Here is a 23699-nt window from a genome sequence, read left to right on the forward strand (position 1 = left end):
AGATTGCCTGTGTCTCTCGTTTAGCGTCACAGTACGGGGTGTTCATTGGTTCCACGGTGGGAAGAAAACCCGCCCCAGGGCTAACCAATAGGTCAATCAGAAATGCCTGATTTATCCACAAATAATATAATTGGTCGAATGGCGAGGCTCACGCTCGAGATGCTGTCTACCGTACCTCTCTGGTGGACACGAGCAATATAAATGGCTCATCTTTGCATCAATCAAAATATGAAAGTTTTTGGCAAATAAAGTGATTGGATAAAGCGAATGTCTCACAACCGGACAGACGTAAATTATAGCTCTAGCATGCGCTTTGAGAAAAGAGGAGGTTCCTGAATAGTATTTTATTTATTTCTTTGTTTCCAGTAGAAAAATAATAACAGTGTTATATTTCACAGGGACTATATTTATTATCATTGTCCGCTCACGCAAGAAAACTGGATAAGATTACAGTAGGAATTCAAAAGCCAACGCGAAGGGGAGGAGGATGAAGCGGCGCAATGCGGACTGCAGCAAACTCCGGCGGCCGTTAAAACGGAACCGAATCACCGAGGGTATATACGGCAGGTATATGAAGGCTACTAGTGATGTGTTCTCACTGCTTTAAGGGTACTTGCTTCTAAGACTCCTTAATTGCAGGGTTGGGTTGTCAACTAGTATCAAGCTAGCTAACAATAGCTACTGTGTCACTCCTAATGTAAAATGTTACACTGTCACTCACATTCAAGTAAATCCGCTAGGTAACAAGTTGTTAGCTAGCTAGCTATGTTGTGGATAGAATAGCTAGCTAGCTAAATGGAATGGTATACATTATCTTTGGTGTAACGTCGTTAGGTTATTAGCCAGGGATGGGCCCCAAGCCGTAGCATGGGGCTGGTTTTGACACCTGCTTCAATTAGGCATCTCAAATAACGATATTTATCCCATATTGCGGTCTGAAGTAGTCAGTTAGCTAGGTAACTTTAACTAACTACAACGGGAGGCAGCAGCGTTATTTAGCCTCCTAGCTTGGCTGGATACTTATGGAACAGTTAGCAGGAGTTAATCACCCCTTTTGCAGATTATTTGCCAACTCAGTTGGTCAAACAAACCTTGCCTGCATTGCACCCTGTCATTCAGATAACACTCATTGTAATTCAGACAGCAAAAATGTCTATGTGCATTAAAGGGATAATTCACCCAAATTACAAAATTATACTTTCCTTTGTTTGTGACCACATTTTTATTTATTTTGTATTTTTTCCCATGTCGGTTACAGGTATAATATGCTAATTTTATATACTCACTTCATATTCCCCAGTGGTCTGTCACTCACAAATAAACATCCTTATGATTATATTTGAGTAAAAAATATATACACTGACTGTACAAAACATTATGAACATGATATAGACTGACCAGGTGAAAGCTACAATCTGTTGAGGTCACTTGTTAATCAATCAGTAGATGAAGGGGTAGAGGCAGGGAAAATAATTATTTTTAAGCCTTGAGATCATTGAGACATGGATTGTGTATGTGTACCAATCAGATGGGCAAGACAAAATATTGAAGTGCCTTTGAACAGAGTATGGTAGTAGGTGCCAGGTGCACTGGTTTGAATGTGTCAAGAACAGCAACAAATGCTGGGTTTTTCATGCTCTACAGTTTCCTGTGTGTATCAAGAATGGTCCACCACTCAAAGGACATCCAGCCAACTTGACATAACTGTGGGAAGCATTGAAGTCAATATGGGCCAGCATCCCTGTGGAATGCTTTCGACACCTTGTCGACACCATGCCCCAACGAATTAAGGCTGTTCTGAGGGCAAAGGGGGGTGCAACTCAATATTAGGAAGGTATTCCTAATGTTTTGAAAAGTCTGTGTTTGTTGTATATATATATATATATATATATATATATATATATATATATATATATATATATATATCGAAATTTCAAGTGGTGTGAATACTTTCTGAAGTCTCTTTCTCTCCTCAGTTTTCTCCTATCATAGCCATTAAGCTCTGTAACTGTAAATAATAATCTTAGCTAATGCCCAACATTAGCTGAAATTAGTCTTTACAGAGTGAAGTATATTTGTTCCTTGACTAGCATCATTCATTCTTTTTCTTGATAATTATGTTGTAACTTCTTATAGTAACTATCTACTGCCGCATTGGGAGAGAGTGAGGTGATTGCCATCTAAGAGCCAACATCATTTTTGCGGCAGTGCTGCCTGCCAGCAGTAATCTTCTCTGATTTAATAGAGCGATTTTCAAAGGGCTATCATGGTTAACTAACACATAGTAGATGCAAATAATTTAATATTTACATTCATGCACTTCAAAATGAATTTTCCAACTGAATTAACTGCACTGCACTCCCACGTTCTATGAAAGAATGTGCCTACCTAATTTAGGGGACACAGTGAACAGTTGGGGCCAATTTCATTGTGAAATGTTTCCTTGGTGTTAAATGGTCTTGACATTTTTTAATATATTAAAGGATGGTTCAGATTACGAGATGCCAAGATCATATTTTTCCATATTCTGTTCCAAGTAAAGGGTTGTTCAGATTCACTGAGATCTGTGGACCATCCTTTTTTAATGGCTAGCTCAGAATATTCTCTTTCCAAAAGTTGTTTATATATTATAAAGATCAGTTCTTTCGGGGGCCCAGATAATTTATTTCTAAATCCCATCATTGGGGGGTTTGGTAGTTTGGTATTTCATGGGACTCTATAAGCTTGCATAGCTGACTTAAGTTGTAAATATAGGAAAAGGGAGTTGCCTGGTAATGTCTTTCAAATCGTGGTAGGTTCTCACACCCATGATATTGGCAGGGGTACGAATTCCGCAAAGAGCTGCCCTCCAGATAGCAAGGCGTTATTGTGAAAAATTGGCATATTTGTATTTATTAAGGAGCTGCCAAGGCAGCAGCTACTCTTCCTGGGGTCCAAACCCACCAAGACACTTACATCACAGACAAAACAAAATATAAAACAGTACATCATATAACATTACACTACTACATATCTACAATACCAAATGTATAATAGAACAATATTACAATGTGCGTGTATGTGCATCAATGCATGGTTTAAAATATGTCCAAACGGAGTACGCATTTGAGAAGTGCCCTCCATGCTCCATTTCGCGTACTTTGATTTGGACTCCTACTCCGACCCTCCTGGGCTCCAATTTGCGTGCTCGGAGCACTGTAGTATGCATTTTGAGAAACATCCATTTTCTTATGCTGAGGGCAGCATCATAGCCATAGGCTAGGTGAATGTGGATGGATAAGCATTTTTTCTGAATATTAAGCCAGTCATAATGGAGTTATATCTGTTGACTCACGCCCTTATGTTTTGGGTTTGATGTGATTCTCAAGTCTTGAGAACATGTATGTTGTTCTGGAAGGTCAAGATTAGTTTTTCCGGGCAAATGAAACCGCATCTCAGATTTGGCTTGTGTAGCTGGGACCTCACCTCATTGTAGGTGGCCCTTGCCTTAGCAGTTTGGCACTCAGGTCTGGGTAGACTCTGATCTTCTTCTCCGCCTAGGTCCGAGCTCCCAGATTCTGCTGTAAGCCAAACCATTTGACTTCAAAACTGTGTATTCATACAATCCTACAGCGAGAGCCATTCAGGAGAGGACCAGCTTCTCCTGCCCGAACAGTTTAAAAAAAATTGTATTTAATTATTTTATTTTACCTTTTATTTAACTAGGCAAGTCAGTTAAGAGCACATTCCTATTTACAATTATGGCCTACCAAAAGGCCTCCTGCGGAGGCAGGGGCCTGGGATTTATAAAATACAATAAAAATATAGGACAAAACACACACAACAACAAGAGATCCTACATAAAGAGAGACTTAAGACGACAACATAGCAAGGCAGTAACACAACACAGCATGGTAGCAACCCAACATAACAACATGGTACAAACATTATTGGGCACAGACAACAGCACAAAGGGCAAGAAGGTAGAGACAACAATACATCACACAAAGCAGCCGCAACTGTCAGTAAGAGTGTCCATGATTGAGTCTTTGAATGAAGAGATGGAGATAAAACTGTCCTGTTTGTTGCAGCTCGTTCCAGTTGCTAGCTGCAATAAACTGAAAAGACGAGCAACCCAGGGATGTGTGTGCGTTGTGGATCTTTAACAGAATGTTACTGGCAGAACGGGTATCGTATGTGGAGGATGAGGGCTGCAGTAGATATCTCAGATAGGGGGGAGTCTCAAGAGCCTCAAGCTCTAAACCCTCAGAGGTAGTAATCACACCTGTGGGAGGAGGGGCATTCTTCCCAAACCACATTACCTTTTTGTTTTGGAGGTGTTCAGAACAAGGTTAAGGGTAGAGCAAGCTTGTTGGACACTGTAGAGCATTTAACACAAAATCCGGGGAGGATCCAGCTGAATATCAGACTGTATCATCTGCATATAAATGAATGAGAGAGCTTCCTACTGCCTGAGCTATGTTGTTGTTGTTGTTGTAAATTGAGAAGAGCGTGGTATATAGGATCAAGCCTTGGGGTACTCCCTTGGTGACAGGTAGTGGCTGAGACAGATTTTTAAAACTTTACACTGCACTCCTTTGAGAGAGGTAGTTAGCAAACCAGCCCAAAGACCCCTCAGAGACACCAATACTCCTTAGCCGGTCCACAAGAATGGAATGATCTACCGTATCAAAATATTTGGCCAAATCAATAAAGATAGCAGAACATTGGAATGTTAGAATGTTCCCGGGTGGCGCAGTGGTTAAGGGTGCTGTACTGCAGCGCCAGCTGTGCCATCAGAGTCCCTGGGTTCGCGCCCAGGCTCTGTCGTGGGGTGACGTACAATTGGCCTAGAGAAGGACAGTGCACCATCTAGGTTAGGGAGGGATTGGTCGGTAGGGATGTCCTTGTCTCATCGCGCACCAGTGACTCCTGTGGCAGGCCGGGCGCAGTGCGCGCTAACCAAGGTTGCCAGGTGCATGGTGTTTCCTCCGACACATTGGTGCGGCTGGCTTCCGGGTTGGATGCGCGCTGTGTTAAGAAGCAGTGCGGTTTGGTTAGGTTGTGTATCGGAGGACGCATGACTTTCAACCTTCGTCTCTCCTGAGCCCATACGGGAGTTATAGCGATGAGACAAGATAGTAGCTACTACAACAATTGGATATCACATAATTGGGGATAAAAAGTGGTAAAATTATTATTTTTTAATTCAAGGGAAATGGTGACATCATTGAGGACCTTTTTAAGGTTGCAGTGACAGATCCATAACCTGAGCAGAAACCAGATTGCATACCTGAGGGAATACTATAGACATCAAGATTGCCAGTCAGTTGATTATTGACAAGTTTTTCCAACACCTTCGATAAACAGGGCAAAATAGAAATAGGCCTATAACAGTTAGGATCAGCTTGATCTCCTCCTTTAAATAAAGGACGCACCGTCGCTGCCTTCCAAGCAATGGGAACCTCCCCAGAAAGGAGAGACAGGCGTGGCAATGATAGGGGCAGCGACCTTAAAGAAGAAAGTCTAAACAATCTGAGCCAGATGTTTTTTTTTGTGGTCAAATTTAAGGAGCTCCTTAAGTGACTGCCTGCATGGAGTAACTTTGTAGCGGGGCAGGGGAAAAAGAGGGAGAAGCATCGGTGATAGTCTCATTCAAATGGGTGGTAGATGAGAAAATGTTTGACAGGCAAGGAGGCATGTCTGAGTCAAATAGGAATCCTGACTTAATGAAGTGGTGATTTTAAAGAGCTCAGACATGTGCTTCTTGACAGTAACAACCACATCAACATTAAGGGACATGGGTAGCTGTGAGGATGAGGGTTAATTCTCTAGGTCTTTAACCGTTTCTCAGAACTTATTTGGGTTAGACCCACAGAGAGAATTGCTCCTTAAAGTAACTAACTTTGACCTTCCGGTTAGCCTGATGCACTTCAAATTTTCCTGAACGAGATCCAGTTAGCCTGAGCATGCGCGTGCCGAGCCTTTCGGCCAAATGCAATTCTTGAGGTGGAGTAACTCTGCAAGATCACGGTCGTTCCAGGGGCTGAACCGTTTTTTTAGTTCTCATTTTCTTTATGAATTTTTTTAAACAATCCCACGGAAAATATTTGAAAAATAAGGTACAAGCGTCTTGGACTGAGGGGATCAAGCTGATTCTATACCATTTTTACAGAGGCTAGTTCATGAAGGAAGGCTTGCTCATTAAAGTTTTTTTAGCAAGCGTCTATGACAAATCAGGACAGGTTGTTTCATTGAGCAGCCATTACGAACACAGGCTGTAAAACAGTGATCACTAAGGTCATTACAGAAAACACCAGACTGATACCTATTAGAATTATTTGTGAGAATAACCTCGGAGTTTAGCCTTTTTCTGGGTGTTTGGAGTCATACCTTGTGGGATTGGTAATAATCTGAAAAATAGTCCCATTGCTTTAGGACTTGGTCAGGTGGTTTAACCTGTTAGTCCTACCCCCTACTTTTTCGAACATTCTGTTAAAAATCCGCAACATTTCAGCGCCCTGCTGCTCATGCCAGGAATATAGTATATGCATATGATTAGTATGTGTGGATAGAAAACACTCAGACGTTTATAAAACTGGTTAAATCACTGCTGTGACTATAACAGAACGTGCGTTTCATCGAAAAGTGCAGGAAAGTCTGATCACTGAAAATGGAAATAAATATCCATGCGCCACTTCCAGAAATTGTTCAAGAAGAACCGAATTAAATGAGGCCGAGGTTACAGTGCCTACAGCTTCCACACGATGTCTAGAGTCTTGTCATTTGATCCGGCTTTGATTCTTGGTCAAACCGACACAAGGGAACCGATTCCCTCCGGTCTCCGACCGGATGTTTTGGTCGAGAGCTCTCCGGACATCTTTTTCCAGACGGACACCTATAGAATTTACATCGCCTCCTGATTAATTTTATCGCTTATTAACGTGTACTAATACCTAAAGTTGCATTACAAAAGTATTTCGAAGTGTTTTGTGAAAGTTTATCGCCGACTTTTTTAATTTAAAAAAATGACGTTACGTTATGAAACACTATTTTTTTTCAGTTTATCACACAGTCTTCATAGATCGATATCTAGGCTATATATGGACCGATTTTAAGCGAAAAAAAGACCCAATAGTGATTATGGGACATCTAGGAGTGCCAACAAAGAAGATGGTCAAAGGTAATGAATGTTTTATATTTTATTTGTGAGGTTTGTGTAGCGACGACTATGCTAATTATTTTGTTTACGTCCCCTGCGGGTCTTTTGGGGTGTTACATGCTGTCAGATAATAGCTTCTCATGCTTTCGCCGAAAAGCATTTTAAAAATCTGACTTGTTGCCTGGATTCACAACGAGTGTAGCTTTAATTCAATACCCTGCATGTGTATTTTAATGAACGTTTGAGTTTTAACTAATACTATTAGCATTTAGCGTAGCGCATTTGCATTTCCAGATCTCTAGATGGGACGCCTGCATGCCAGGTAGGACCAAGAGGTTAAGCATGTCCCTGTTTAGGTTACCAAGCAGGGCAAATTCAGACTTAGTGTAAGGGGCCAGAAGAGAGATTAGGACCGGTAGTGTACAGGCCGGTGCTGATGTAGGACGATACCACCCAGCAATAGTCAACAAAGAGCTATTTGAACATTTTAAAACCAGCAAATCAAATTGTTTGGGGACAGACTTGATGGAGACAACCGAGCACTGAAGGTGATCCTTGGTAAAGATTGCCACTCCTCCACCGTTTGGAAGATCTGAACACTCTTCATTAACCACGTCTCAGTAAAGACCAACACATCTGGATTGGAGCTGTGAACCCGCACTTTAAATGTATCCATTTTAGGTAATAAGCTTCTAGTGTTCTAACGTGCAGAAAACCCAGGCATTTACGAGAGCCGTAATTAGTGAAGCAGATATCAGAGCACAAGTCAGAATTGGGGCTAGCAACAGTAGATAGGCCAGGGTGTTCATGTACAGTTCCAGATATCATCAACAGTAATACGATCAAGACATGGCATAGGACATCTGAATGTGCGTCAGATAGCAACAAGATCATATTGTACAGCAATTTCATCAGGTAACATGAATACAAAGCCACCGAGAGGTGGTTAGAATAGGATGGGAGGCCAAAAGTCTGTGTAACAACAAATAGAGAGTCAGAGTCCCGAGTGTGGGAACAAACAGTCTGTCCCACGGTTGGGTTAAGAAAGTTTATATTCAACAAAGTATGCAGCAGTCATGAGGCAAATAGCAAAATGCACAAGGAATTGTGTCATATATATATACACACACACAGTTGAAGTCGGACTTGACATGCACTTAGGTTGGAGTCATTGTTTTTCAACCACTCCACACATTTCTTGTTCACAAACTATAGTTTTGGCAAGTCTGTTAGGACATTACTTTGTGCATGACACAAGTAATTTTTCCAACAATTGTTTACAGACTGATTATTTCACTGAAAATTCACTATCACAATTCCAGTGGGTCAGAAGTTTACATACACCTAGGGCACGTAAGACTGTGCCTTTAAACGGCTTGGAAAATTCCAGAAAATGTCATGGCTTTAGAAGCTTCTGATAGGCTAATTGACATTTAAGTCAATTGGAGGTGTACATGTGGATGTATTTCTAGGCCTACCTTCAAAGTCAGTGCCTCTTTGTTTGAAATCATGGGAAATCCCCAAAATATCTGCCAAGACCTCAGAAAAAGAATTGTAGACCTCCACAAGTATGGTTCATCTTTAGGAGCAATTTCCAAACGCCTGAAGGTACCACGTTCATCTGTACAAACAATAGTATGCAAGTATAAACACCATGGGACCACGAAGCCGTCGTACCGCTCAGGAAGGAGACCCGTTCTGTCTCCTAGAGATGAACATACTTTTGTGCGAAAAGTGAAAATCAATCCTAGAACAACATCAAAGGACCTTGTGAAGATGCTGGAGGAAACCGGTACAAAAGTATCTATATCCACAGTAAAAAAGAGTCCTATGTTGACATAACCTGAAAGGCCGCTCAGCAAGGAAGAAGCCACTGCTCCAAAACCGCCATTAAAAAGCCAGACTACGGCTTGCAACTGCACATGGGGACAAATATTGTACTTTTTGGAGAAATGTCCTCTGGTCTGATGGAAAAAAATATATAACTGTTTGGCCATAATGACCATCGTTATGTTTGGAGGAAAAAGGGGGAGGCTTGCAAGCCGAAGAACACCATCCCAACCGTGAAGCACGGTGGTGGCAGCATCATGTTGCGGGGTGCTTTGCTGTAGGAGGGACTGGTGCACTTCAAAATAGATGTCATCATGAGGTTGGACATTTTTGTGGATATATTGAAGCAACATCAAGACATCAGTCAGGAAGTTAAAGCTTGGTCGCAAATGTATGTTCCAAATGGACATGGACCCCAAGAATACTTCCAAAGTTGTGGCAAAATGGCTTAAGGACAACAAAGTCAAGGTATTGGAGTGCCCATCACAAAGCCCTGACCTCAATCCTGTAGAAAATGTGTGGGCAGAACTGAAAAAATGTGTACAAGTCAAGAGGCCTACAAACCTGACTCTGTTACGCCAGCTCTGTCAGGAGGAATGGGCCAAAATTCAGCCAACTTATTGTGGGAAGCATGTAGAAGGCTACCCAAAATGTTTGACCCAAGTTAAACAATTTAAAGGCAATGCTACCAAATACTAATTCAGTGTATGTGAACTTCTGACCCACTGGGAATGTGATTTAAAGAAATAAAAGCTGAAATAAATAATTATTTCTACTATTATTTTGACATTTCACATTCTTAAAATAAAGTGGTGATCCTAACTGACTTAAAACAGTTAATTTTTTTACTAGGATTAAATGTCAGGAATTGAGAAACACCATAGCCAAATACATTTAAACTCTGTTTATGTCAACTTCTGACCTCAATAAATAAATAAATCCAGGCACATTTAACAGTTAGGCTGTTGATTACAGACCTAATTTAAGTTGGGTTCCTCTCTCATCACGTTTCTCAGACATTGAAGGCAAGGGCTGTTTCTCATCTCGTAACTCCACTGCTGCCTCCGAATTGTTCTCAACACCAATATGCTGGGTAACATGGCTTTTATGCAGATAGCAACATGGTTTATTAAAAGGCGGCAATTCAACAGCACAATGTTTCAGAACCGCGGACAGTGACCACTATAACAAATGCGCTTTCTCCCGCATTAGTTAAACTCAGCAAAAAAAGAAATGTCCCTTTTTCAGGACCCTCTTTCAAAGATAATTCATAAAAATCCAAATAACTTTACAGATCTTCATCGTAAAGGGTTTAAACACTGTTTCCCATGTTTGTTCAATGAACCATAAACAATTAATGAACATGCACCTGTGGAATGGTCGTTAAAGACACTAACAGCTTAGATGGTAATTAAGGTCAGTTATGAAAGCTTAGGACACAAAAGGGGCCTTTACACTGACTCTGGAGAAACACCAAAAAGATCAATGCTATGTGTTACAGGAAGGAGGATGTCATTCCCTTATGTGGTACCCTTCCTGCAGGCTCATCCTGACATGACCCTCCAGCATGACAATGCCATACTGCTCGTTCTGTGCATGATTTCCTGCAAGCCAGGAATGTCCGTGTTCTGCCATGGCCAGGGAAGAGCTCGGATCTCTATCCCATTGAGCATGTCAGGGACCTGTTGGATCGGAGGGTGATGGCTAGGGCCATATCCCCCAGAAATGTCTGGGAACTTGCAGGTGCCTTGGTGGAAGAGTGGGGTAACATCTCACAGCAAGACCTGGCAAATCTGTTGCAGTCCATGAGGAGGAGATGCACTGCAGTACTTAGTATCTGGTGTGGCCACCAGCTGCATTGACTGTTACTTTTGATTTTAACACAGTTGACAGTGAGGAGACGTTTCTTTTTTTGCTGAGTTTAAAATATTTTTATTAGTGTTGCACCGTTTTGTTCTTATGTAACCATATACAATTTCAGTAGCACATGTCTTAAGCCCTGTTTCCATTGGCACTTTGAAGTCAACCCAGGTTCGCCTTGGTGGGCTAGCTCAACCAAGGCCACGCCCAATTTTTCAGTTTTTGATTTGTTAAAAAAGTTTGAAATATCCAATAAATGTCTTTCCACTTCATGATTGTGTCCCACTTGTTGTTGATTCTTCACAAAAAAATACAGTTTTATATCTTTATGTTTGAAGCCTGAAATGTGGCAAAAGGTCGCAAAGTTCAAGGGGGCCGAATACTTTCGCAAGGCACTGTACAAGGAGTAGCATTATCATATCAATGTGAAGGGATATGTGGTAATAGAGGTAGATGTGTAAAGTGACTCGGCATCAGGATGCATAATACTAAGTTGTGTGTGTGTATGTGTGTGTGTGTGTGTGTGTGTGTGTGTGTGGACTTTTTGAGTGCATATAGCCAGTGCAGGTAGTCAATGCAAATAGTCCATACAGTCTGAGTTGCTATTGATTAGATAAGTCTTAATTGCTTGGAGATGGATGCTGTCTCTGAGCCTGTTGGTCCAAGTCCTGATGCTCTGGTACCGGTTGCCTGACAGTAGCATAGAGAACAGTCTGTGGCTGGTTGTGGCATTGGACATGTTAAAACTCATACATTTCTTTCTTCTCCAGTACCTTCCTGTACCTGAAGTTCCTGGTGGTGTGGGCACTGGTGCTACTGGCAGACTTTGTGCTCGAGTTCAGGTTTGAGTACCTGTGGCCCTTCTGGCTGTTCATCAGAAGTGTGTACGACTCCTTCAGATACCAGGGGCTGGTGAGTTTGTCTGGCTGTGTCCTGGGTTGGCCTGACCGATCTGTGGTATAGACGAGGAGAGTAGGTCTATGGAGCCTCTGCAGAACAAGATCTGAGTCCTGGACTAGTGCGGCTATGTTTTCAAAACATTTACATAATGTTATTCCCCTCCAATTCTCTAGAGGTGACTCTACTAAGTCATTGATTGGGCTTTGATGTCTTTTGCAGATATGTTGTTGCATTTAATTGCCAATTTAATCATCACACAATTAAAAATTGTGATGTGGAGAATATGTGACCCACATCTCTCTGGTTGTTTGGAGCGATGTGTTTTTCTGCCTTTTTGCAGAGCTCCTACTAACCCCACTCGTGTCTCCATTCTTCCAGGCGTTTTCAGTGTTCTTTGTGTGTGTGGCGTTTACCTCCGACATCATATGCCTGCTCTTCATCCCTGTACAATGGCTGTTCTTTGCTGCCAGTACCTACGTGTGGGTGCAGTACGTGTGGCATACAGGTAAGCTCTCTTCCTATTCACCTGCCTTTTTAACAAGGAAAATAGCTTAGTGATTACAGTGAATTAGTGTGTGGTTATCATCCAGCGGAGGCTGCTGAGGAACGGATTAAATGGAATGGCATTTGATTTGATTGATATTTGATACCATTCCGCTCCAGCCATTAACACGAGCCCGTCCTCCCAAATTAAGGTGCCACCAACCTTGTGATGTTTTCCCTGTATTGCACTATTTAAGCCTAGCTGTAAATAAATGGGACTGGTGACAGGAGTTTCTCAGGAGGGTGACTCTTCAAGAACAAAAAAATACCATGATTTGGGGTTTTCCACAAAATGTTATCCTTAGAAGGGTCATTTGGAGGAAGGATTAATGACATATTTGACATTTTAATCTTAAAGCATAAATGAGAAATAATACATTATTTTGTCATTGGAGTATTAAAGCTGCAATATGTAACTTTTAGGGCGACTCACCAAATTCACATAGAAATGTGTGTTATGCATGTCATTCTCATTGAAGAAGCTGCAAATTGTTCTTTGTGTGCCATTTCAATACTTCTCGTTTTTAAGTTGAGTTTATTTTGTCTTATTTACTTTCTGTTTTGTACACCAGCTTCAAACAGTTAAATACAATATTTTTGGTTATTGAAAATATAATTCACAGCGGTTTAGGTGGTACAATGATTCTCTACACTATACTTGCCTTTTTGTCACATCAATTGAAATTAGGTGAACTATTAGAATTTTTACAGCCATGAAATGGTGAAGTGATTTCTGCATAGTGCATCTTTAATATACATTCATTATTCACTACCCTGTGTTGGTGAATGTGCCTGTGGTTATTTCTGCCCAGGAGACAATGGACAGGGGTTATCTATTCTCTATCCACTGATTCTGTTTGTCCTGCTGCTGATGTAATTATAGTTGGCCCGGGACTTTCCCATAAAGCCAGTGGGTTGTTTGAACGTACTATGAGGGATCAGACATGGTAAAGGGGGCTGGCTTGCTGTCTCAGCCAACAATCACACATTGAGTCATGTTAGCTCTGGAGAGCTCTTTGTTTTTTTGTATGCCTCACTGAAAAGCTGTCCTTTTGTGGTTGTGTGTGTGTCTGTCTCACTTTGTACTTGTCACTCAAAAGCTGATCTACCCTGTTGCTGTTGTGATGTTTGTGTTCTTGTGGGAGGCTGCTTTGCTGACCACAATGTAAAACCTTGTTTCATGTTTGGAGGAACTAGGTCTGCATGGATATTTTTCATGTGGACATGTGGTTATCTTGACCATGTACTGTGCCTTCAGAAAGTATTCACACTCCTTGACTTTTCCCACATTTTGTTGTTACAAAGTGGGATTAGTATTGATGCCATTTTCATTTTTTTGTCAAAGTGGACATTTTGTAAAAAAATAATGGATGCTAAATAAAACGCTAATAGCTGTATCTTGATTAGATAATTATTCAACCCCCATGTTAGAATCACCTTTTGGCAGCAAATACAACTGTGAGTCTCTCTGGGTAAGACTCGAAGCGCTTTCCACAACTGGATTGTGCTACATTTGCCAAATCTGCCAAATTCTTCAAGCTCTGTCTAATTGGTTATTAATCATTAATAGACAACCATTATCAGGTCTGGCAATAGATTTTCAAGCAGATTTAGGTCAAAACTGTAACTCAACCATTCAGGAACATTGCCTGTCTTCTTGGTAAGCAACTTCAGTGTAGATTTGGCCTTGTGCTTTAGGTTATTGTCCTGCTGAAAGGTGAATTCATCTCCCAGTGTCTGTTGGAAAGCAGACTGAACCATTTTTTCAATGTGCTTTGCTCATTGTTTAATTTTAAAAATCCTGAACCTCCCCAGTCCTTAACAATCACTCTGTCAATTAGTTAGTATTGTGGAGTAACTACAATGTTGTTCATCCATCCTCAGTTTTCTCCTATCACAGCCATTAAACTCTAACTGTTTTAGTCACTTGTCCTCATGGTGAAATTCCTGAGCGGTTTCCCGTCTCTCCGGCAACTGAGTTAGAAAGGACAGCTGTATCTTTGTAGTGAACGTGTGTATCGATACAGCATCCAAAGTGTTAATAACTTCACCATGCTCAAAGGGATATTCAATGTCTGCACCAATAGGTGCCCTAATTTGCTAGGCATTGGGAGACCTCCCTGATCTTTGTATTTGAAATTCACTGCCTGACTGAGGGACCTTACAATTATCTGTATGTGTGGGGTACAGAGCAGCAGAGATGAAGTCATTCAATAATCATGAAAAACACTATTATTGCAGTTAGTCCATGTAACTTATGTTTTTTTTTTACTCCTGAACTTATTTAGGCTTCCCATAACAAAGGGGTTGAATACTTATTGACTCAAGACATTTCAGTGTTTCATTTTTGTAAAAATGTATAAAACCTTATTCCACTTTGACATGGGGTATTGTGTGTGTGTGTGTGTGTGTAGGCCTGTGACAAAAAAAACTTAACTTTAATTTAATCCATTTTCAATTCTGGCTGTAAAGTAACAAAAAATGGAAAAAGTCAAGGGATGTGAATATATTCTGAAGGCACTGTATCTTGACGCATGTAGTTGTGTGATTATCATTACCAGTAGTCTATTTTCTGTTCTCTCACTTTTTTTTGCTTTCACAGAGAGAGGGGTCTGTCTCCCCACAGTGTCTCTTTGGATACTATTTGTGTACATCGAGGCAGCCATCCGATTCAAAGACCTGAAGAACTTCCATGTCGACTTGTGTCGCCCATTTGCTGCACATTGGTAAGTTGTTAAAGGAAATCTCCACCCAAAAACTATATTTTGGCATTTGTTTCATTAGTCCATTGTTGATATAGTCCCAACATGTTTTGCATGTCAGCAATTAAGATTTCAAGATATGTAGCATTCAAAATACAGAAATCTGGGCCAGATTGGAATTTTCCTTTTAAGTCCAGTTTTTTCCAAGCTCTGGAGGCAGGTCTGTGTGTAGGCTATCTGTGAGGAAGAATCCTTAGACCCACAGGCCAAGCAGGGGATGGGATTGTTCTGCCCCATTGACTTTCAGAAAACAATATTTCTGCTTGTTAGGCATAATGTACAAGTAATGACTGCTAGATATCCCCCAAGCTCAAAAAGAGAACACGATTACATGCTGGTTTCATTCAGTGTGTAGAATTATGAAAAATATGATCTTCTAAGATGGGGTTTCGGGAATATTTCTGCCCCAGATCTGTAAGGTCATACACACCATTTATAATCTAAGTACTCTCAAAGACCTCTAAGTGGATTTAGATGGCATGTATTATGCGCTGTTATGTAGTAATGCAGGATATTAAGGCTTGTAATTTCTCTAGCTTTACATATGGCAGTGATGTTCATCTCCAGGCTTTTTTTCATAGTACCTATGCTTTAAAAAAAAAAAATATATATATCTATTTTATTTTACTAGGCAAGTCAGTTAAGAACAAATCCTTATTTTCAATGACGGCCTAGTGGGTTAACTGCCTGTTCAGGGGCAGAACGACAGATTTGTACCTTGTCAGCTCGGGGGTTTGATCTTGCAATCTTCCGGTTACTAGTCCAACGCTCTAACCACTAGGCTACCCTGCCGCCGTCTCAACTTGTGAACCAGTTTCTTGGATACATCAGGCAGGATGAGTTGTCTGAACTTTGTTCTCGATCGATCTCTCTGTAGCATTGGCTACCCGGTGGTGACGCTGGGCTTTGGCTTCAAGAGCTACGTCAGCTATAAAATGCGCTTAAGAAAGCAGAAGGAGGTGCAGAAGGAGAATGAGTTCTACATGCAGCTCCTGCAACAGGCCCTGCCCCCAGAACAACAGATGCTACAGAGACAAGAGAGGGAAGCAGAGGAAGGTGAGATGCACGCATGCCTTGCAACAGATGCTCCAGATACCATTAGAAAGGGATGTGGTTCAAGTAATGATCCAAGTGATTGTCCGATTCCTAATAAATATGTACAGGTGAAGTCGGAAGTTTACATACACTTAGGTTGGAGTCATTGAAACTCGTTTTTCAACCCCTCCACAAATGTATTGCTAACAAACTATATTTTTGGTTAAGTCAGTTAGGACATCTACTTTAAAGTAAGTAATTTTTCCCAAAAATTCCAGAAAATTATGTCATGGCTTTAAAAGCTTCTGATAGGCTGGCTGACATAATTTGAGTCAATTGGAGGTGTACCTGTGGATATATCTCAAGGCCTACCTTAAAACTCATGTGAAAATCAAAAGAAATCAGCCAAGACCTCAGGAAAAAAAATTGTAGACCTCCACAAGTCTGGTTCATCCTTGGGAGCAATTTCCAAACGCCTGAAGGTACCAGGTTCATCTGTACAAACAATAGTACGCAAGTATAAACACTGGGACCACACAGCCGTTATACCGCTCAGGAAGGAGAAGCATTATATCTCCTAGACATGAACATACTTTGGTGTGAAAAGTGCAAATGAATCCCAGAACAACAGCAAAGGACCTTGTGAAGATGCTTGAGGAAACGGGTACAAAAGTATCTACATCCACAGTAAAACGAGTCCTATATCGACATAACCTGAAAGGCCGCTCAGCAAGGAAGAAGCCACTGCTCCAAAACCGCCATTAAAAAGCCAGACTACGGTTTGCAACTGCACATGGGGACAAACCATCCCAACCGTGAAGCACGGGGGTGGCAGCATCATGTTGTGGGGTTGCTTTGCTGCAGGATGGACTGGTGCACTTCACAAAATAGATGGCGTCATGAGGGAGGAAAATTATGTGGATGTATTGAAGCAACATCTCAAGACATCAGTCAGGAAGTTAAAGCTTGGTTGCAAATGGGTCTTCCAAATGGTCTATGACCCCAAGCATACTTCCAAAGTTGTGGCAAAATGGCTTAAGAACAACAAAGTCAAGGTTTTGGAGTGTCCATCCCAAAGCCCTGACCTCAATCCTGTATAAAATGTGTGGGCAGAACTGAAAAGGCGTGTGCGAGCAAAGAGGCCTACCTGATTCAGTTACACCAGCTCTGTCAGGAGGAATGGGCCAAAATTCAGTCAACTTATTGTGGGAAGCTTGTGGAAGGCTACACAAAACATTTGACCCAAGTTAAACAATTTTAAAGGCAATGCTACCAAATACTAATTGAGCTTATGTAAACTTCTGACCCATTGGGAATGTGATGAAAGAAATCAAATCTGAAATATCATTCTCTACTATTATTCTGACATTTCACATTCTTAAAATACAGTGGTGATCCAAACTGACCTAAGACAGGGAATTTTTACTAGGATTAAATGTCAGGATTTGTGAAACTGAGTTTAAATGTATTTGTCTATGTAAACTTCCGACTTCAACTGTATTTAATCTCTCTCCTTTTTGACTTTCACCCTCCATTCAGCTGCAGCAGCTAAAGGGATATCTGAGGTGGACTCCGCCCCAGTCTCACAGAATGGGGCACTTGTCGGTAAAAAGACGCCAGCACCGCTACCGGAGCTGGAGTACAGAGAAAAAGGGAAAGAGGGCCGTGAGGCCAAGAAGCAACACAATAGCATCCTGCCGTCATCGGTAGACTCTAAACTCCAGGAGATGGAGTACATGGAGAACCATATGAACAACAAGAGACTGACCACAGAACTGGTGGGAAGCACAGAGAACCTGCTACTGAAGGATGATAACTCCTCTTCCTCCTGCTCCTCCTCCTCATCCTCCTCCTCGAAAAACTACAAGAACGCTAGTGGCAACACCGCAATTAACTCCTCGCCCCGCGGACACAGCGCCACCAACGGCAGCGTCCCCTTGTCCGCCCCTTCCTCCTCTTCCTCTGGGAAGAAGCAGAAGTGTGCAGTGGGGAAGGGTCCAGCAGCGGGCTCCCACAGGGACTCAACAGACAACTGCATCCCCAACAATCAGCTGAGCAAGCCTGAGGCGCTCGTACGGTAAGAGCACTTATATGCAGATGCACATACTGTATGCATCTGGCTGAGCTGGCTGAAGGTGCTCTTATGATAAGAGCATATTATATACATAGCACAGTATGTACAGCACACTTACCTGGTAAAGCGAGTTTAACACGCACCCATTAGAGAAGTCTACGGCACTAGTACAGTAGAGAGAACACATCATCCAAACAAACAGCTGTGCTTGCTTGAGGCCACTCACACACACACACACACTCACTCATTAAGGCATCCACGTGCTTCCCAGCCGGAACAGTTCATGCATATATTATGACATTTTGTGATGTTTTGGTCTTCGGGCAAGGTTTTTATCAGTTGTTCGTGCACATGCCATTTTTTTTAAAAATCAAGGCAATCTAAAGTTGGTAGCCAAAATCTACGCCCCTTCGTCGGTGATTGGTCAACAGTAGGGATTCTTCAATGAAGTGTTCAATGAGCGACTAATTCATTAGTTTTCATGCAAATGTTTTCACTTGAAAAATACTATTGTACTATTGGTGTTTTTCAAGTGAAAGACTTTTTAAGGGAGTATGCGAGCACACTCGTTTGGTTCGTCTAGCCAAAGCATGTTGAATGTCACACCTGGATGACAGTTGTAATATAATAATAATATATGCCATTTAGCAGACGCTTTTATCCAAAGCGACTTACAGTCATGTGTGCATACATTCTACGTATGGGTGGTCCCGGGGATCGAACCCACTACCCTGGCGTTACAAGCGCCATGCTCTACCAACTGAGCTACAGAAGGACCACAGTTCTCATATTCTCAAAGTATTAGTAACTTGCTGATACATGATGGCTGCATGGGATGCTTCCCCTTACCAGATGTTATGTGAGTGTGGAGCCAGTCCCTGACACCTCAAACTAACCCAGGCTCCAGATAGATAGGTGTTAAGTAGAGCTGTTTCTACTGTGTGGGCTGGGGTGTGAGAAACTTGGACTGTTAAAATATATGGTTTGCCACAAAATGATGCTGACTGAAAAGGAGAACCTTGAGTTTAAGATGGCTGTGTCAGCCTGTTTTGTGTCTGTAGTTGTTCAGCTGGGTATAGAATGTGAGAAGAAAGTCAAAGTTGGTGTGTCAAGTTGTCATGGTGTTCAGGGTAATACACATTCATATGTACCCTGCATTTGCCACACTCTGACGAGTGGATTCCCTGGCTTACATTATGTGTGTGTTTTTGTTGTATACAAATATGGCTGAATAGACACTTGGCTAGCACGTTTCTTATTGGTCAGATGTTGCTTTTTGCATTGATTGTACACTCCTAGTGATAACAAATCTGTGGATTTCTAGTATTTTTAGCTTTTGTTTAAAGAACTTCTGACTCCAAAGGAAAAAGTAAACCGACCAAAGAACTGTAGGTTAAAGAAAAGCAAGTCATTTTGAAGTGAGAACTTAAAGCAAGAACCGTAGTAAAGAAAACGGTTACAGTTAAAACAACAATTTGGAACATATTGAAAAAGAGAAACCACCAGTGACAATCAATCGGCAACGATCTGATTGGCCAAGTAAAACAAGTGACAATTGACTGAAACCCTAAAACATCTGTCAGTGAAATGGCCAACAGGCACAATCTACCATCAGCAGGAGGCTTTGACAGCAGAATAACAGGCTATAGCAAAATGCAAACCATTCAGCAGCAGCAGAACATAAGACAGGTTAGAAATTAGCTAAGAAGTACAAAGATTGCCCTACTGAAACAGCAGACGAAACCAAGGTAAACCTTTTTACCAAAGACTGGAGAAATAAAGGAACTGTGGATGATACAAAGCTACTGTATGCACTATGCAGAAATATCATGTCCCGGGTGGCAGTAGCGTCGAGGTGAGAGAAAGGTGGCATCCAATGACTGTTCCATGTTGAAAGTCACTGAGCTCTTGTGTGTGTGTGTGTGTGTGTGTGTGTGTGTGTGTGTGTGTGTGTGTGTGTGTGTGTGTGTGTGTGTGTGTGAGAGGGGAAAGCAGAAGAGAAATGTCCATCTCCTATGCACGAATAAAGTACATCTTATTTTAAAATTGTCTAACTCCTCTCCTCCCTTTCCCCTCTGCTTCTCTTCCTCATCATCCCTTCTTTCTCCATTTATTTTCTTGCACCTTCAAACAAACCCTGCAGGATGGAGCAGGATGTGAAGAAGCTGAAGGCGGACCTGCAGGCCAGCAGACAGGTGGAGCAGGACTTGCGCAGTCAGATCGGCTCCCTGAGCAGCGCTGAGCGCTCCATACGCTCTGAGCTGGGCCAGCTGCGACAAGAGAATGAGCTGCTGCAGAACAAGTGAGTGGCACAGGTCAAAGGTCATACATGACTGGATCTGATCACCTGCTGGGACTAGGATCAGAAGCTTTTTCTTGTCTGGTCACGTAGTCAGGAAAAACTAGCTGGGACCGAAGGTCATAAGGGTTATCATACAGCTTTTTTCATGTAAGCTCAAGAGGCTAAAAACACTGGGTTTAGCTTGGAATGCCCTTGTCGAAATGACTTTGTCCAGGGTCAGGAAGAGCTAGTTTGAAATTTAGTGATAACACTGTGCTAAGACATTCAGGAGTGGGGGAGGACTGACAGGATGGATTTTCTTCAATCATAAATAATTAGTGAAGGTTATGGATGAGGATCCAGTCTACTGCTCGTCTCAGTGCATGCATGTTAAAGCTTGAGTCTCTGGCAGGCTTCAAATCACAGCAGTCCAGACTGGAGCAGAGGGAGCACTTAGGCATCTGGCTGCTTTAATTGTCCAATTAAGTCATTATTGACCAAAGGGGATTCCTGTGTGTCCTAGGTGCAGAATCGCATTAGTGGAAACCAAGACTGTTGTCAGGGCTTGCTTGGTTGTAGCTAGATATTTTCGAGTTGCGTCGGGGACAATTCTATAATTTTAGCCAACCCTTTTCCTAACCTTCATTATCCTAACCTCCTAAGCTGCCTCAAAGTCACTTCTGCTCGTCAAAACCGGCAGACCTGCCCTGAGAGCAGTGTGAAGTATCCACTAATGTGATACAGCTTCGTGAGGACCACCCTAATAGGGCAGTTATCATATACTTACAGACACAAACTCCAGTTGTTATGGCCAGTTAATAATGTGATGCAATTAAAGGGGAGGTGACAGCCTACCCCTAATGACCAGCTGATTCCTATTCAATCTCATCAGAGCCTGAATTCACTCACTCATTCATTCTGTCTGTTGGTAGAGACTGGAGCACAAGGCTCTGTTGGATTATGTTCGTCTAAGGATTACTGAAGTACTGTGAAATGGTTGGACTGTTGGCTTGGTTACCCAACTGACCAGCCAACCTGTCATCTAACTGACCATACTCCACAATGCATAGACTCAGTGGTTACTTACACTCTTGAACATGGCTAGATTTTAGTACCATTGTTCTCACACACACACACACACACACCCTGGGGTGGGATGGAGTCCCACTAGCTCACTTGGTCTGTGGCTGCTGTGTGTATGCAGGCTCCATAACGCTGTCCAGGCCAAGCAGAAGGACAAACAGGCTGTGGGCCAACTGGAGAAGAGGCTGAAGGTTGAGCAGGAGGCCCGCACCAATGCAGAGAAACAGCTTTCAGACGAGAAGAAACGCAAAAAGCTGGAAGAGGCCACCACAGCTAGAGCCGTCGCACTAGCAGCAGCATCCAGGTAATAGTTCCCCATAAATAATCTGCTATCAGTTGTTGTTAGCCAGTTTCAAGCTATTCCCTGCTGTTAGTATAGGTGTGATCCCTCTCTTTGTCTTCTCCACAGGGGGGAGTGCACAGATACGCTGAGGAGGCGGATCACGGAACTGGAGACTGAGTGTAAGAAGCTGACCATGGATATCAAGCTCAAAGAAGACCAGATCAGAGAGCTGGAGATGAAAGTACAGGTGAGGATCACTGTTCAGTTACTCGGGTATGTTTTGTTGGCGGCCTTTTGACGTCAACATCAGTTTTGGTTAAAGTAACGCAAAATGTTAACTCATGCACACCTGCTGTACACTGGCACACAGACAATGCCACTTGTACTGATGTTCTCTCCCTCTCTCAGGAGCTCCACAAGTATAAAGAGAATGAGAAGGACACGGAAGTGCTGATGTCAGCGCTTTCGGCCATGCAGGATAAGACCCAGCACCTGGAGAACAGCCTGTCTGCAGAGACCCGCATCAAACTGGACCTGTTCTCAGCACTGGGTGACGCTAAGAGACAGCTGGAGATCGCACAAGGTCCGTGTTCAGCCTGGGACCAGCACCTTTGCAATACTGCCTCAGTCCCAACTATCTCCTACTAAATGTGATTGATGTAGAATAGATTGCACAACATTATGAATGTCTAATCTGAAAGTTTCTTGCTGGGTGTGTCTGTCTCCTAGGTCAGATCCTGCAGAAGGACCAGGAGATCAAGGACCTGAAGCAGAAGATAGCTGAGGTGATGGCTGTCATGCCCAGCATCTCCTACACAGCTGACAGCAGCAACATGACTCCTGTGGCCCCCCACTACTCTTCCAAGTTCATGGACACCAGTCCTTCCGGCCTGGACCCCAACGCCTCTGTCTACCAGCCCCTCAAAAAGTGAACGCTCCTTCCATCCTCTTGTTTATGTTTTTTTCAAGCCCACCTACAGATCTGCCTGTCATGTCTGCGGCTGAGAACTTTTTTTGTGTGTGGGGGGGGGTCTGAAGGATGTTGTATTGTGACTGTATTTGTTGTAGTTAAAACAAAAAAAAGGTCTATGGGACATCTCATGTCGACTAGGAATTCCCAGTTGTGTTTCTGCTTGTAAATGTCTAGTGAAACCTCAGAATTGGGCGTGGATCTTATCTAGGGCGTTTCAGCCCCCCCTCTCCATCTACTCCACCTGCTACCAGTTACTTGGTCTCTGGCCTTGGGATTGGGTAATTGGTGTCGATTTCATTTATTTTAGAGCTGGGATGTGGATCTCTGGTAAGCAGGAGTGCTCACCCTTATTTCTATGTAATAAATTCTGATCGCTGAGAACAGATATCAGTTCATTTTTAAGGTAAGAAGGTACCATCAGTATGCCCAGAGGACTGTAGTGCAACATTGGCATGGACTCTAGCCCTGTTTTGTCAATTATTATTTTTCAGTTGTGAATATCAGAGACCAAATTGAAACTTCCATTGGCTGTTCTTGGGTTTTGTGGTATTGTTTTTTTTAAATGTTACAAAGTGGATTGTGTGGTCTCTCCTTTTTCACTTCTTTCACAAAAAGTTAGGAAAATCACTTTGAGATGAGAACAGAGCTGTACCAAGACGTTATTTGTTTCAATAACGAGATGTCAAAGTAAACGATCCACAACAACCCCTAAATGTTGAGTATCAACTGCAAAATTACATTTATTTCCCTCAAAGCCCCCTAATTTCCACGATCCTGTCGAAAAGAGTGTTAAGCAAAGACAGTATTGCGAAGTTCATGTATAATATGCCTCTCTAAACCCAGAATAGTCTCTCACAAATTGTCATGATCACAGTGCCTTGAGACAAGGCCTCAGTGGTGGGGGTCAATATCTGGCTATGCCAGAAAGGACTGA

General features: G+C 42.3%; 1 protein-coding gene across 1 annotated transcript; it reads left to right on the plus strand.

Moving 5' to 3' along the window:
• Positions 1 to 233: 233 nt before the first annotated feature.
• LOC124046378 (macoilin-2-like) lies at positions 234 to 23340 on the plus strand. Its single transcript, XM_046366698.1, has 11 exons — positions 234 to 567; positions 11602 to 11743; positions 12110 to 12236; positions 14877 to 15000; positions 15914 to 16092; positions 17611 to 18148; positions 20289 to 20447; positions 21631 to 21813; positions 21919 to 22039; positions 22201 to 22375; positions 22522 to 23340. The coding sequence occupies exons 1-11, from the start codon at positions 488 to 490 to the stop codon at positions 22722 to 22724; spliced, it is 2031 nt and encodes a 676-aa protein (XP_046222654.1). The 5' UTR covers positions 234 to 487; the 3' UTR covers positions 22725 to 23340.
• The last annotated feature ends 359 nt before the right edge of the window (positions 23341 to 23699 follow it).

The sequence above is a fragment of the Oncorhynchus gorbuscha genome, linkage group LG10 (genome assembly GCF_021184085.1).
Source record: "Oncorhynchus gorbuscha isolate QuinsamMale2020 ecotype Even-year linkage group LG10, OgorEven_v1.0, whole genome shotgun sequence".
Taxonomy (NCBI): domain Eukaryota; kingdom Metazoa; phylum Chordata; class Actinopteri; order Salmoniformes; family Salmonidae; genus Oncorhynchus; species Oncorhynchus gorbuscha.

Excerpts from the sequence above, each read along its gene's own strand:
- LOC124046378 (XM_046366698.1), top strand. The coding sequence starts at position 488 with ATGAAGCGGCGCAATGCGGACTGCAGCAAACTCCGGCGGCCGTTAAAA. Across the intron at positions 568-11,601 it reads ACCGAGGGTATATACGGCAG|TACCTTCCTGTACCTGAAGT; the intron begins GTATATGAAGGC and ends TTTCTTCTCCAG. Across the intron at positions 21,814-21,918 it reads GCACTAGCAGCAGCATCCAG|GGGGGAGTGCACAGATACGC; the intron begins GTAATAGTTCCC and ends TCTTCTCCACAG.